Source organism: Phacochoerus africanus, chromosome 1 (assembly GCF_016906955.1).
Source record: "Phacochoerus africanus isolate WHEZ1 chromosome 1, ROS_Pafr_v1, whole genome shotgun sequence".
Taxonomy (NCBI): domain Eukaryota; kingdom Metazoa; phylum Chordata; class Mammalia; order Artiodactyla; family Suidae; genus Phacochoerus; species Phacochoerus africanus.
In genome coordinates, this window is record NC_062544.1 from 199,016,905 (window position 1) to 199,032,872 (window position 15,968).

Below are 15,968 nucleotides of genomic sequence, written 5' to 3' on the forward strand. Positions count from 1 at the left end.
AAATATTGTCCAGAATAGGATAGCTAGTGCCTTCCTTGCAAGGCATGCAGAAATACAATAAACCATTGGAGAATTGTCTCCCAAGATTTAGATCCTTAAATCTGCTGGATATTTTTTATCCTTTCTTTCCTTTCTCCTTCTTGTCCCAGTAAATTTATATTTTTAAACTATTTTAACTTATTTTGTAATAACACCAATAATGCTGATATATGTATAGCAACATGGAGAATCTCGTTCGCCTGCTACAACCTCATGAAAATAAGCATTTCAGCCATGGTGAAAAGAAATCTTCAACCTAACAGTTTCCTTCCCCTAGAGAGGATTAATGGTAAAAGATATAAAGTATCAGAAGTTATAGCTTGGCTAATTTTTAAGTATTATTATTGTTTCATTAGAAAGTATTTACACTTTTTTTTTTTTTTTTTTTTTTTTTTTTACTTTTGAGGGCTGCACATGCAGCATATGGAGGTTCCCAGGCTAGGGGTAGAATCAGAGCTACAGCTGCTGGCCTATGCTACAGCCACAGCGACACCAGATCCGAGCCATGTCTGCGACCTACACCACAGTTCACAGCAATACTAGATCCATAATCCACTGAGTGAGGGCAGGGATTGAACCCACAACCTCATGGTTCCTAGTCAGATTTGTTTCCACTGCACCACAATGGGAACTCCATACACATTCATTATGTGGTTGTAAAAGACAGGGCTTGTTTGCCTTCCAGCTTAACTTGGTGAACTGAGTACAAGCATATCTCTCCTCTTTCCTAAAATGGAAAAGATTAAAAGAAAAAAAAACACCCCACCACAGTTCTGGGAACCAGAAAGAATTTTTCATGAATTCATGAAAAAATGGAAAACAAATGGGATATGGCTGACAAGAGGAAAAAATGGAGATACACACAGATTATTGCAGAAATGAGACATTTTTCACCAAAGAACTCTGGAGAAAATCCAAACTCAGGAGTCAGAAAGAAAAAGAGCAAGAGTGATCTCTGGGGCTATTATCAAGGTAACTAATAAAAGGATTACCTACAGAACATCTGGGCCACTCTCCTCAACCCCTCAAAATAAACAGAAATGTTGGCAGGAATTATTTATGTTCCAATTATAACCCCCAAATTATCAGAATTCCTAACACTGTATGTTGAATCTGGAAAGAAAAGCAAAAAAGAGCATGATGTAATTACAGGCCTGCACAACAGTAGAGGTTAATTTAAAATAAAATGGCAATTCCAGCCAGTAATGAAAGTCTTCATTGCCCAAAATAAACTCCTTATGTTCCTTGTGGAATGCACTAGAGAGACCTGTTAGAAAAAGTGATCTAGCACAGCAAAGGAAACACTAAACAAAATGAAGACAACTCACAGAATAGGAGAAAATATTTTCAAATGAAGCAACTGACAAGGGATTAATCTCCAAAATTTATAAACACCTTCTGAACCTCAATACCAAAAAAAACAACCTCATCAAAAAATGGGCAGAAGATCTAAACAAACAATTCTCCAAAGACATACAGAAGGCCAAAAAACACATGAAAAGATGTTCAACATCACTCATCATTGGAGAAATGCAAATCAAAACCACTTTGAGGTACCAACTTACATCAGCCAGAATGGCTATCATCCAAAAGTCTACAAACAATAAGTGCTGGAGAGGGTGTGGAGAAAAGGGAACCCTATTACACTGTTGGTGGGATTGTAAATTGGTGCAACCACTGTGTAAGACAGTATGGAGATTCCTCAGAAAACTAAAAATAGAATTACCATTTGATCCAGCAGTCCCACTCCTGGGCATCTATTCAGAGAAAACCATGACTCATAAAATACATACACTCCAAGGTTCATTGCAGCACTATATACAATAGCCAAGACATGGAAGCGTCCTAAATGTCCTTTGAAAGAGGAGTGGATAAAGAAGATGTGGGACATATACACAATGGAATGTTAGTCATTAAAAGGAATGAAATAATGACACTTGCAGCAACATGGATGGACCTAGAAATTATCATGCTAAGTGAAGTTAGTCAGACAGTGAGACACCAACATCATATGCTATCACTTATATGTGAAATCTAAAAAAAAAAAAAAAAGGATATAATGAACTTCTTTGCAGAACAGAAACAGACTCACAGACTTTGAAAACCTTATGGTTTCCAAAGGAGACAGGTTGGGGGTGGTGGGATCGGCTGGGGGTTTGCAGTGGAAATGCTGTAAAATAGGGCTGTAATGATCATTGTATAACTAGAAATGTAATAAAATTTATTGAGTTAAATAAAAAGAAAAAGCAATCTAACCTAATTACAGAAGAAATCCATACCAGCTAACTATACCAATCACCATGATTATTAATTAAGTATTAGTTAATAATAATAAATACAACAGAAACCCAAAGACTATCAGTAGCTATGGAAAGCTAACAGTATGAATGAAAAGAATAAAATGAACATAGAACAGACCCTAGGAGATACAAAGATAATGTCTGGGATAGAAAAGAACTTTCGAAGTATTCTAAGTAGTATCCTCTCAAAGATGAAAGAAGGGAGTTTCCTGGTGGTCTAGTAGTTATTACTGTGCTTTCACTACTGTAACCTAGGTCCAGTTCTTTGTCTGGGAACTGAAATGCCATATCAAGCCACTGCACACTGTGGGCCCAAAAAAAAAAAAAAAAAAGGTGAAAAACATAACTGCTTCCAAAAATGCCCATAATACTAGAATGGGCTGCCATGAAAAGAAAGAACCAATGAAAGAATAAGAGTTCTCACAGGTAGTCTCTTTTTAATTTAAAAGTAGTGAAGGAGTTCCAGTTGTGGCTCAGCAGTAACAAACTGATCAGTATCCATGAGGACATGGATTCAATCCCTGGCCTCACTCAGTGGGTTAAAGATCCAGTGTTGCTGTAAGCTGTAGTGTAGGTTGCAGACATGGCTCAGATCTGGTGTTGCTGTGACTGTAGTTTAGGCTGTAGCTCTGATTCAGCCCTTAGCTTGGGAACCTCTGTCTGCCCCAGGTGCAGCCCTAAATTTTTTTTTTAATTTTTAAATAAATAAATAAAAGTAGTAAAGAATGCTGGGTGTGGTGCTGGGTGCACTTGGGAGGCTGAGGCAGGAGGATGTGGAAGGAGCTGAGGAGCCCAGCAGCTCTGAGCTGTAATGCACTATGCCAAATGGGTGCCTGCACTAAGTTCAGCATCAATATGGTTACCTGACAGGAGCAGGGAATCACCAGCATTCACTAAAAGTGAACAACAAATGGGAAGATTGATATAAGGGGAAAAAAAGAATTAATAGAAAATTATTTTCCTGACCTGAAGAAAGACTTCAATGAAATAACTGAAAGAGCTCACCAGGGTCAAACAAGAAAAATAAAAAGGAAAAAACAGCCAGAAATACATAAGTCCTGAAATCCCCCAAATAAAAACACTGTCCCAAAGCTTCCAGAAAGAAAAAAAAAAACCAGGATCCCTACAAAATAAAATGAATTACCCTGTCATGAACAACACTTTAATCTAGAAGAATAGGAAACAATACTTTCAAACTTCAACTGTAATTCAAATATGGGGTAGAATAAATATGCTTTAAATATATGAGGACTCAAAATTTTCAGAAAATAGAAATTCTTGAAAAAGAGTTTCCAAACATACTTCAGAAAAATAAAATGAAAATACAAAAATATAGGGTGGCAAAAAATACATGAGAGAATATTAAACCAAGAAATAAATAAAACATTTAGCTAGGCTGAAAAGATTGTTGGCAATTGGCTGTACAGTTTAATGCAAGCTGTAAGGATTACATTCTTTAAAAAGGAGAGACATGATATTAAGAACGATAGGTAACAACCTGAAACTAATCAGTGATTTCAATAACACATGAAAGACGAAGAGAGGAAATTCAGCAATAAAAGGTGCAAAGAGCCTTAACTATTTTAGGAAGAAAAAAATAATAGGAACTAATAAATCTTCAGTATTGATAGAAAGATTATAATTTCTTTTGAATTTAAGAATAAATAACAAAATAATTAGAATTTATATATAATACAAATAAATTAAGAGGAAAAAGGGAAAATCCAATAAAACCAAAGAAAGAGTGGAAAGACAAAAAGAATACCTACCATATGATCTAGGTATTCCATTTCTAGGCATCTAACCAAGAGCTACCCAAGAGAAAAGAAAGCAGATGTCCATTCCAAGAACACATATGTTCATGGCAGCTTTACATGCAGTAGTCCTAAACTGGAGATGATTCAAATATTTATCAACAGGTAAATGTACATATAGTTTGAGTAGATACATACAATAGAATATTACATTTAGAGATAAAAATCCAAGGTCAGCAAACCATTCTACACCTGCAACTTGTTTTTGTACAGCTGATGAACAAAGAATGGCTTTCACATTTTTTAATGTAAAAATCAAGAAAAAATTTTTAAAAATCAAGGTTGAAAATTAATTAGCTAGCATCTATCTCAAGTTAGGAAAAGAACACCAAAACAAACCCTCAAAAATAGAAATAAATAAATAAACTTAAATACAAGATTTAAAACTTAAGCAGATGGAGATGCAAAATACAATATCTAAAATAAAAATTTAATTGGAAGCAACCAACAGCAGAATACAGGAGACAGAAGAACAAATAAGCGAAGTGGAGGACAGACTAGTGGAAATCACGGATGTGGAACAGAAAAAAGATTGAAAAGAAATGAAGACAGTCTCAGAGAACTCTGGGACAACATTAAATGCACCAACATCCGTATTATAGGGGTGCAAGAAGGAGAAGAGGGAGAGAAAGGGACAGAAAATATATGTGAAGAGATAATAGCCAAAATCTTCCCTAACATGGAAAAGCAACCACTCACTCATATCTAGGAAACACAACGAGTACCATATAAAATAAACCAAATAGCCAAAGCAATCCTAAGACACATATTAATCAACCAACCAAAATTAAAGACAAAGGAAAATATTTATTTATTTATTTATTTATTTATTTATTGTCTTTTTATGGCCACACCTGCAGCACATGGAGGTCCCCAAGCTAGGGGTATAATTGGAGCTGCAGTGACAGGCCTGTGCCACAGCCACAACAATGTCAGATCTGAGCCGTGTCTGCGACCTACACCACAGCTCTTGGCAACACCAGATTCTTAAAGCACTAAGCAAGGCCAGGGATCGAACCCACAACCTCATGGTTCCTAGTCAGATTCGATTCTGCTGCACCACTACAGGAACTCCCCAAAATAAAATATTGAAAGCAACTAGGGAAAAGAAGCAAATACTATACAAGGAACCCCAATAGAATTATCAGCAGATTTTACAACAGAAACTCTGTAGGCCAGAAGGCAGTGGCATGATATACTTAAAGTGATGAAAGGGAAAAACTACCATCAAGATGACTTTACCCAGCAAAGATTTCATTCAGATTTGAAGGTGATATCAAAATCTTTATAGACAATCAGGAGTTCCTGTCGTGGCTCAGTGGAAATGAATCCAACTAGGAACCATGAGGTTGTGGGTTCCATCTCCAGCCTTGCTCAGTGGGTTAAGGATCCAGCATTGACATGAGCTGTGGTTTAGGTCGCAGACAAGGCTAGGATCCCACATTGCTGTGGCTGTGGTGTAGGCCAGCAGCTACGGCTCCAATTAGACCCCTAGTCTGGGAACCTCCACATGCTGTGGATGTGGCCCTAAAAAGACAAAAAAAAAAGACCCCGCCCCCCCAAAAAAACTCTTTGTGGACAAGCAAAAAAAGGGAATTCAGCAACACTAAACCAGCTTTACAACAGTATTAAAGAAAAGTCTTTAGAAAGAAAAGTCTGCAACTAGATACAAAAAATACTACAAGTTATAAGGATCATCAGTAAAAGCATATATACAGTAAGTTAGGGAATCATCCACATATAAATATGCTACCAAAATCAGAAATAGTGAGAAGAGGAGGGTACAAATGCAGGACACTGGAGATGCACTTGTAATTAAGAGACTGTCAACCTAAAACAATCTTTTATGTGTGTGTGTGTGTGTGTGTATATCTGCATATGTGTGTGTGTATATATATATGTATATGTATGTATATATACTCCTATATCAAAACCTCAGGGCAACTGCAAATAAAAAATCTGTAATTGATACACACACAGATGAGAAAAATCAACTCAAATACAATGCTAAAGATGGTCATCAAACCACAAGAGGAGAGAACAAGAGAAGAAGGGAAGAAAAAAGAGCAGTAAAAACAAATCCAAAACAGTTCATAAAGTGGCAATAAATACATACATATCAATCATTACCTTAAATGTAAATGGACTAAATGCCCCAACCAAAAGACAGAGACTGGCTGAATGGATACATATACACTGTCTTCAAGAGACCCACTTCATTTCTAGGGACATATACAAATTGAAAGTGAGAGGGTAGAGGAAAATATTCCAGGCAAATGGGAATCAAAAGAAAGGTGGAGTAGCAATACTCATATCAGACAAAATAGACCTTAAAATAAAGAATATTTTAAGAGACAAGGAAGGACATTACATAATGATCAAAGGATCAATCCAAGAAGAAGATAAAAAACTTTGAATATATATGTACCCAACATAGGATCACTACAATATGTAAGGAAACTGCTAACAACTTTAAAAGGAGAAATTAATAACAACACAAGAATAGTGGGGGACTTTAACACCCCACTTACAGCAATGGACAGATTATCCAGATAGGAAATCAATAAGGAAACACAGGCCCTGAATGAAGCATTAGACCAGATGGACTTAATAGATATTTACAGGACATTCCATGCAAAAGCAGCAGAATGCACATTCTTCTCAAGTGCACATGGAACATTCTTTAAGATTGATCACATCGTGGGCCACAAATCAAACCTCAGTAACTTTAAGAAAATTGAAATCATAAAAGCATCTTTTTTGACCACAATGCTATATGACTGGAAATCAACAAAAAGAAAAAACTGCAAAAAACACAAACATGTGGAGACTAAATAACACGCTACTAAACAACCAGTGGATCACTGAAGAAATCAAAGAGGAAATTTTAAAATACCTAGAAGCAAATAACAACAAAGACATGACACTCCAAAACCTATGGGATGCAGCAAAAGCCATTCTAAGGGGAAAGGCTATAGCAATACAAGCCCACCTCAGGAAACAATAAACAGCTCAAATAAACAAGATGACTTTATATCTAAAGCAGCTAGAGAGAGAAAAGACAAGACCCAACATTAGTAGAAGGAAAGAAATCATAAAGATCAGAGCAGAAATCAATGAAATAGAAACAAAGAAAACCAAAGAAAAGATCAACGAAATGAAAAACTGGTTCTTTGAAAAGATCAACAAAATTAATAAACCCTTACCCAGGCTTATCAAGAAAAAAAGAGAGAGGACTCAAATCAATAAAATTAAAGATGTCGGAGAAGATACAGTGGACATCACAGAAATACAAAGGATCATAAGAGACTACTATATGCAACTATACGCCAATAAAATGGACGACCTAGAAGAAACGGACAAATTCTTAGAAAAGTACAATCTTCCAAGACTAAACCAAGATGAAATAGAAAAAATGAACAGACCAATCACAAGAACTGAAATTGAAACTGTCATTAAAAATCTTCCAACAAATGAAAGCCCAGGACCAGATGGCTTCACAGGCAAGTTCTACCAAACATTTAGAGAAGAGCTAACACCTATCCTTCTGAAACTATTCCAAAAAATTGAAGAGGAAAGAACATTCCCAAAATCATTCTATGAAGCCACCATCACCCTGATACCAAAACCAACGATAACACAAAAAAAGAAAATTACAGGCCAATTTCACTGATGAACATAGAAATAAAAATTCTCAGCAAAATACTAGCAACCTGAATCCAACAAGACATTAAAAGGATTGTACATCATGATCAATCAAGTGGGATTTATCCCAAGGATGCAAGGATTCTTCAATATCCGCAATTCAACGAGGGAGATACACCACATTAACAAACTGAGGAATAAAAACCATATGATCCTCTCAATAGATGCAGAAAAAGCCTTTCACAAAATCCAACACCCATTTCTGACAAAAACCCTTCAGAAAGTGGGCATAGAGGAAACCTACCTCAACATAATAAAGGCCATATATGACAAACCCAGAGCTAACAATATTCTCAATGGTGAAAAGCTGAACAAATTCCTGCTGAGATCAGGGACAAGACAAGGATGCCCGTTCTCACCACTACTATTCAACATAGTTTTGGAAGTCCTAGCCATGGCAATCAGAGAAGTAAAAGAAATAAAATGAATCCAAATTGGAAAGGAAAAAGTAAAAATATCACTATTTGCAGATGACATGATACTATACCTACAGAATCCTAAACACCATACCAGGAAACTGTCAGAGCTCATTGATGAATTTGGCATAGTTGCGGTAAACAAAATTAATGCACAGAAATCAATGGCATTTCTATATACTGACAATGAAACAGCAGAAAGAGAAATTAGGCAAACAATCCCATTTACTATCACATCAAAAAGAATAAAATACTTAGGAATAAACCTACCTAAAGAGACAAAAGACCTGTACTCTGAAAAATATAAGATGCTGATGAAAGAAATCAAAGAGGACACAAACAGATGGAAAGACATACCATGCTCTTGGATTGGAAGAATCAATATTAACAAAATGACTATACTACCCAAGGAAATCTTCAGAATGATTGCAATCCTTATCAAACTACCAAGGAAATTTTTCACAGAACTGGAACAAAATATCTTAAAGTTTGTTTGGAAGCACAAAAGACCTAGAACAGCCAAAGCAATCCTAAGAAAGAAAAATGAGCTGGAGGAATCAGGCTCTTTGACTTCAGACTATACTACAAAGCTACAGTCATCAAAAGCATATGGTACTGGTACAACAACAGAAATATAGATCAGTGGAACAGGATAGAATTAAACCCACACACCTACAGCCAACTAATCTGTTACAAAGGAGGCAAGAATATACAATGGAGAAAAGACAGCCTGTTCGATAAGTGGTGCTGGGAAAACTGGACAGCTACATGTACAAGAATGAAATTAGAACACTGCCTAACACCACACACAAAAATAAACTCAAAATGGATTTAAGACCTAGATATAAGACCAGATACTACAAAACTCTTAGAGGAAAACGTAGGGCAAACACTCTCTGACATAAACGACAGCCACATCTTCTCAGATCCACCTCTTAGAGTAATGACAGTAAAAACAAAAATAAACAAATGGGACTTCATTAAACTTAAAATTTTCTGCACAGCAAAGGAAACCCTAAACAAAACAAAAAGACAACCCACAGAATGGGAGAAAATATTTGCAAATGAAGCAACTGACAAGGGATTAATCTCCAAAATTTATAAACACCTTCTGAACCTCAATACCAAAAAAAAAAAAAAAACCATCAAAAAATGGGCAGAAGATCCAAACAGGCAATTCTCCAAAGAAGATATACAGATGGCCGAGAAACACATGAAAAGATGTTCAACATTACTCATTATTAGAGAAATGCAAATCAAAACCACATGAGGCACAACCTTACACCAGCCAGAATGGCCATTATCCAAAAGTCTACAAACAATAAGCGCTAGAGAGGGTGAGGAGAAAAAGGAACCCTAGTACACTGCTAATGGGAATGTAAATTGGTGCAACCACTGTGGAAAACAGTATGGAGATGCCTCAGAAAACTAAACATAGAACTACCATTTGATCCAGCAGTCCCACTCCTGGGCATCTATCCAGAGAAAACCATGACTCAAAAAGACACATGTACTCCAATGTTCATTGCAGCATTTTTTGCAATAGCCAAGACATGGAAACAATCTAAATGCACATCTACAGAAGAGTGAATAAAGAAGATGTGGGACTTATACACAATGGATTATTACTCATCCATTAAAAGAAAAGAAGCAAGGGCATTTGCAGCAACATGGATGGACCTAGAAATTATCATGCTAAGTGAAGTCAGCCATACAATGAGACACCAACATCAAATTCTATCACTTACATGTGGAATCTTAAAAAAAGACACAATGAACTTGTTTGCAGAACAGATACTGACTCGCAGACTTTGAAAACCTTATGGTTTCCAAAGGGGACAGGTTGGGGGGGGGGCGGGGGGATTGGCTGGAGGTATGGGATGGAAAAGGTTTAAAATTGGGTTGTGATGATCATTATACAACTATAAATGTAATAAAATAATTGAGTATTAAAAATATATAATTCTAGTCTTTTACACACTTATAACAGAAAAATGAGAAACACATATATCATTTTATAAAAGTGGATATAACCTTAATAACCCAGTAACTTGACAGGGGCTGGAAAGAATTATAAACATAGATGCAAAACTTGTTTAAAAATGTTAGCAAAGAGGGAGTTCCCGTCATGGCTCGGTGGTTAATGAATCTGACTAGGAACCATGAGGTTGGTGATTTGATCCCTGGCTTAGCTCAGTGGGTTAAGGATCTGGCGTTGCCGTGAGCTGTGGTGTGGGTCACAGATGTGGCTCAGATCCCACGTTGCTGCGGCTCTGGTGTAGGCTGGTGGCCACAGCTCTGATTAGACCCCTAGCCTGGGAATTTTCATGTGCTGCAGGTGCAGCCATAGAAAAGACAAAAAAGACCAAAAAAAAAAAAATATATATATATATATATATATACACATATATACATATTAGCAAAGAAAATCTAGGTATATACAAAATGTAATATTGTATTTGCTACAGGAATGTAATTTTGTTTTAGCTTTGAAAAAGCCCATCAAGAGTTCTGTTTTGGGAGACAGGATTAAGATGGTGGAATAGAAGGACTGGAGCTCAACTTCTCTCCTAAAAACAACAAAACTCATAACTAAAGACTGAGCAATCTCCACCCAGATGGACTGGAAACCTTAAAAAAGATACCCTACTCCAGAAGAAAAAGAGGAGGCCACATCAAGAGGTAGGAGGGGCGATTTCATGATATAAACATACCTCTCAGGTGGGAAGCTCCACAGACTGAAAACTAACTGGTTCACAGACTCACCTACAGGAGTGAGAGTTCTGAGCCCATCAAACCCTCACATGCGGGGATCTGACACTGTGAGAAAGAGCCCCTGGAGCATCTGGCATTGAAGGCCAGTGGGGCTTGTGCGCAGGAGCTCCACGGGACTAGGGGAAAGGAGACCCCATTCTTAAAAGGCGCACACGGACTTTCATGTGCACTGGGTCCCAGGGCAGAGTGAAGTCTCCAAGGGAATCTGGGTCAAACCTGACTGCAGTTCTTGGAGGACATCCTGGGAAAACAGGTGAATGTGGCTTGTTGTGAGGAAAGGATATTGGAAGCAAAGTTCTCGGGAATATTCAGCAGCTGCCTTTCTCTGGAGGTGGCCATTTTGGGAAAATCTGGCCCCACCTGTAAGACAGTGCTGAGAAGCCCCAGGGCAAACAACAATCCAGGTGGGATCACAGCCCTGCCCCTCAGTAAACTGGCTGCCTAAAGACCCCTCAGGCACTAAGCCCCACCCACCAGAGGGATTAGAATCAGTTCCACCTACAAGTGGGCAGGCATCAGCCCCTCCCATCAGGAAGCCTACATCAAGCCCCCATACTGAGTGCAGCCACAAGGGTGTCAGACACCAGAAGTAAGAGAGGCTACAACCCTATTATCTGTAAAAAGGTCACCACACCAAAAACCTATAAAAATGAAAAGACAGAGAACTATAACTCAGATGAGGGAGAAAGGAAAAACCCCAGAAAATCAGATAAGTGATGAGGAGATTCTCAGCCTCCAGGAAAAAGACTTTAGATTGTTGATGCTGAAGATGATGCAAGACATTGGAAATAAACTGGAGGCAAGGATGGATAACTTACAGGAAACACTGAGCAAAGAGATACAAGATATAAAACTTAAGCAAGAAGAGATGCAAAATACAATAACTGAAATAAATTCACTAGGGGCAGCTAACAGCAGAATACAGGAGGCAGAAGAATGAGTAAGCGAGGTGGAGGACAGATTAGTGGAAATTACAGAGACAGAACAGAAGAGAGAAAAAAGATTGAAAACAAATGAAGGGAGTTCCCGTCATGGCGCAGTGGTTAACGAATCCAACTAGGAACCATGAGGTTGCGGGTTCGGTCCCTGCCCTTGCTCAGTGGGTTAACAATCCGGCGTTGCTGTGAGCTGTGGTGTAGGTTGCAGACTCAGCTCGGATCCCGCATTGCTGTGGCTCTGGCATAGGCCGGTGGCTACAGCTCTGATTAGACCCCTAGCCTGGGAACCTCCATATGCCGTGGGAGCGGCCCAAGAAATAGCTAAAAAAAGACAAAAAAAAATGAAGAGAGTCTCAGAGAACTCTGGGACAACATGAAATGCAACAACATCCATATTATAGGGGTACCAGAAGGAGAAGAGAGAGAGAAGGGGACAGAAAAAATATTCCAAGAGATAATAGCCGAAAACTTCCCTAACATGGGAAAGGAACCACTCACTCAAATCCAGGAAACACAACGAGTTCCATATAAAATAAACCCAAAGGGGAATACACCGAGACACATATTAATCAAACTGACCGAAATTAAAGACAAAGAGAAAATCTTGAAAGCAGCTAGGGAAAAGAAACAAGCAACATACAAGGGAACCCCAATAAGGTTATCAGCAGATTTTTCAGCAGAAACTCTGCAGGCCAGAAGGGAGTGGCATGATATACTTAACGTGATGAAAGGAAAAAACCTCCAACAAGATTAATCTACCCAGCAAGGCTCTCATTTAGATTTGAAGGAGAAATCAAAACCTTCACAGATAAGCAAAAGCTGAGAGAATTCAGCAACACTAAACCAGCCTTACAACAAATACTAAAGGAACTTCTCTAGGCAGAAAAGAAAAGACAGCAGCAGGAAATAAAAACACCACAAATGACAAGGCTCACCAGTAAAGGTATATATACAGTAAAGATACGAAATCATCCATACACAATTATGCCACCAAAATCAGGAATCATGAGAAGAGATGGGTACAAACGCAGGACACTGGAGATGAACTTGCAATTAAGAGAACAACAACTTAAAACAATCTCATGTACATATTGACTCATATCAAAACTTCAAAATAACTGCAAACCAAAAATCTGCAATTGATACACAAACAAGGAATCTCATAGTAAATAAGTGCATAATCCACCATGAAGGGGGTCATTTGACATCATTCTTGGAATGCTGAAGTCTTCTTAGAACTGATTCTGATTTCCTCTCCATCAAAGAATTTATGATAATTATAATTAAATAATGCAACTGTACAATTAAAAAAGAGTTCTGTTTTGGCTCACTGGGTTTAGAACCTGACATACTTTCCATGAGGAGGATATGGGTTCAATCCCTGGCCTCATTCAGTGGGTTAAGTATCTAGCGTTGCTGCAACCTACAGCATAGATTGCAGATGCAGCTCAGATCTGGTGTTGCCATGGCTGTGGTGTAGGCTTGCAGCTGCAGCTCCAATTTGACCCCTAGCCCAGGAACTTCCACATGTTACAGGCATGGCCATAAAAAGATTAAAAAAGCAATCAATATGTTCAATTATATTAACAGATTAAAGAAGATACATCATATCAATGAATGCAAAAGAGCATATAATAAAAGTCAACACTCATTCCTGATTAAACAAATTAAAACAACCTCTTAGCAAAGAATGAAAATAGATGGCAGCTCCCTTAATATTGTAAAGAGAATATCAAAAACACCACAGTAAACTTAATACTTAATGATAAAACAATGAAAACTTTCCCTTTGAGATCAGGCACCTGCAAGACAAGGGTACCTGCAATCACCACTGCTATTCAACTTTGAACTGGAGGTTAGTTAGATAATAAGGGCGATAGAGCAAGAACAATAGAAATTGAAAAGATTGAAAAAGAAGAGACGAAACTGTTATTTGCAAATAATGTCAATGAAATACCTAGAAAGTAAAATCTACAGATCAATTGCTAGAATTAATAAAAGTTTAAGCAAGGGTTTTAGATACTTAATATAGAGAAATCAACTGTATTTCTAGTTACCAGCAATGAACTGAAAATGAAATGTTTTAAAAGGAAATAACATTGACAGCAATCTTTACGAAAATAGCCTGCAGCCAGGAAAAATCTTACAAAACATATGCAAAATCTCTAGGGGAAAATTGCTTCAGTAAATGCAGCTGCTGTGTATCCATAATGGAAAGCATGTTATTGGACCCTTACCACAAACCGTACACAAAAATCAATTCCAAGAGGATTAATGATCTTAAAGTAAAAGGGTAAATCTAAAGAATGAGGAGTTAGCCTAAGGGGAGAGAGAGAGAAAAGCATGGCTTTGTGGCTAAAATATGACTTGTGTACTATATTAAAAGGCTTTTCAAGTGAAAAAGAAAAAGATGGACATCCAACGTGGTAGAGGGAGCAGTCAGTTCTTCCGACATTACCCTAACATTTTCAAAATTCGATAAAGTATTTTAAAACGCTATTACCTTACGTTTTGCCGTTCTTGATCAACGTATCTTATTTGTGATGCAAGCATTGTTTTGTGAACCTTAATTTCTTCAGTCCGTTCTTCCATAGCTGTGTGTAATTGTTGTTTTCTTTTTTCCAAAGAAAGAACCTCTTTTGCCTTACTGTGGAGCATTTCTCGAGCACGTTTAACTTCAAGTTTTAAAAGATTGTCTTCTATCATCAAATCCTATCAACATAACAAAATCGTCAAATATTGAAATAATAATTTGTATACCCAAATCAAAATGTTTCTTTTTTATTGCTACAAAATTCAAACTTGAAAATATAATTCTTTCTAATTTGACCATTGACCAAGATATTAATTAGGATTAAATTTATGTTATTCCCAGTCACACTCGGGTTTTCTTTTCTTTTTAAGAAAGAGGTTTACGGCTATTCCAAGTCTTTTATTATAATTCATTTTAAATACAAGTATTACTAAAAAACAAAAGGAAGAAGTTATTCCTAAAATTGAAAGTTACAAAATCCAGAAAATATATACAGGCCTATGGATGAGCTTTTTTATATTCTGAACTAAATCTTATGAAATAATGTGTAAATAACTTTTTTGTCTTTTTAGGGCTGCACCTGAGGCATGTGGAGATTCCCAGGCTAGGGGTCAAATCAAAGCTGTGGTCGCTGGCCTATGCCACAACCACAGCAATGCCAGATCCGAGCTGCGTCTGCAACCTTATACCACAGCTCATGGCAGCACCGGATCCTTAACCCACTGACTGAGGTCAGGGATCAAACCTGTGTCCTCATGGATCCTGGTCAGATTCATTTTCACTGAGCCACAATGGAACTCCCTAAATTTTTATTTTAAAACAATTCAATCTTGAGTAGAGTACTGACATAAGAGCACACCCATAGATCAATTTTCAGAACAGAAAGCCCAGGAAAAAAAAATCCAGAATATGAGATTTTACTATTTCAAAACAAAGCTTTTCAGTTGGAAAAAAGATTAGATCCCCACATCTCATAGGTACCAAAAATAAATTCCAGAGGAATGAAAAAACCTAATGTAAGAGATGAAACCAATGCAGCCACTAGAAATAGTAAATGTTTTGATTTTTAATGTGATGAAGAAGTATCTAAGCGTAAAAAACACACGGGGAAAACAATTATTTGATGTTTAAAAAGCGTTTTTATGTCAAAAAAACTGAATAGAAATTTAAAGACAATGGACGTGGGAAATCCGTTGTGGCTCAGCAAGTTACAACCCGACTAGTATCCATGAGGATGCAGGTTTGATCCCTGGCCTCGCTCAGTGGGTTAAGGATCTAGTGTTGCCGCAAGCTGTGGTGTTGGTAACAGATGCCACTCAGATCCAGTGTTGCTGTGACTATGGTGTAGGCTGGTAGCTGCAGCTACAATTTGACCCCTAGTCTGGGAGCTTCCGTATGCCACAGGTTCTGGCCCTAAAAAAATTAAATTTAATTTTAAAAAATAATAA

The 15,968-nt window shown here is 37.4% G+C and overlaps 1 protein-coding gene across 1 annotated transcript in view; it reads right to left on the bottom strand.

Annotated features, from left to right (window-relative positions):
- Positions 1–15,968, bottom strand: part of CCDC39 (coiled-coil domain containing 39) — a 56,254-nt gene that overhangs the window by 11,673 nt on the left and 28,613 nt on the right. The window contains exon 13 of the mRNA XM_047787112.1: positions 14,491–14,699. Coding sequence (XP_047643068.1) covers positions 14,491–14,699 — 209 coding nt within the window. The remainder of the gene's footprint in view (positions 1–14,490; positions 14,700–15,968) is intronic.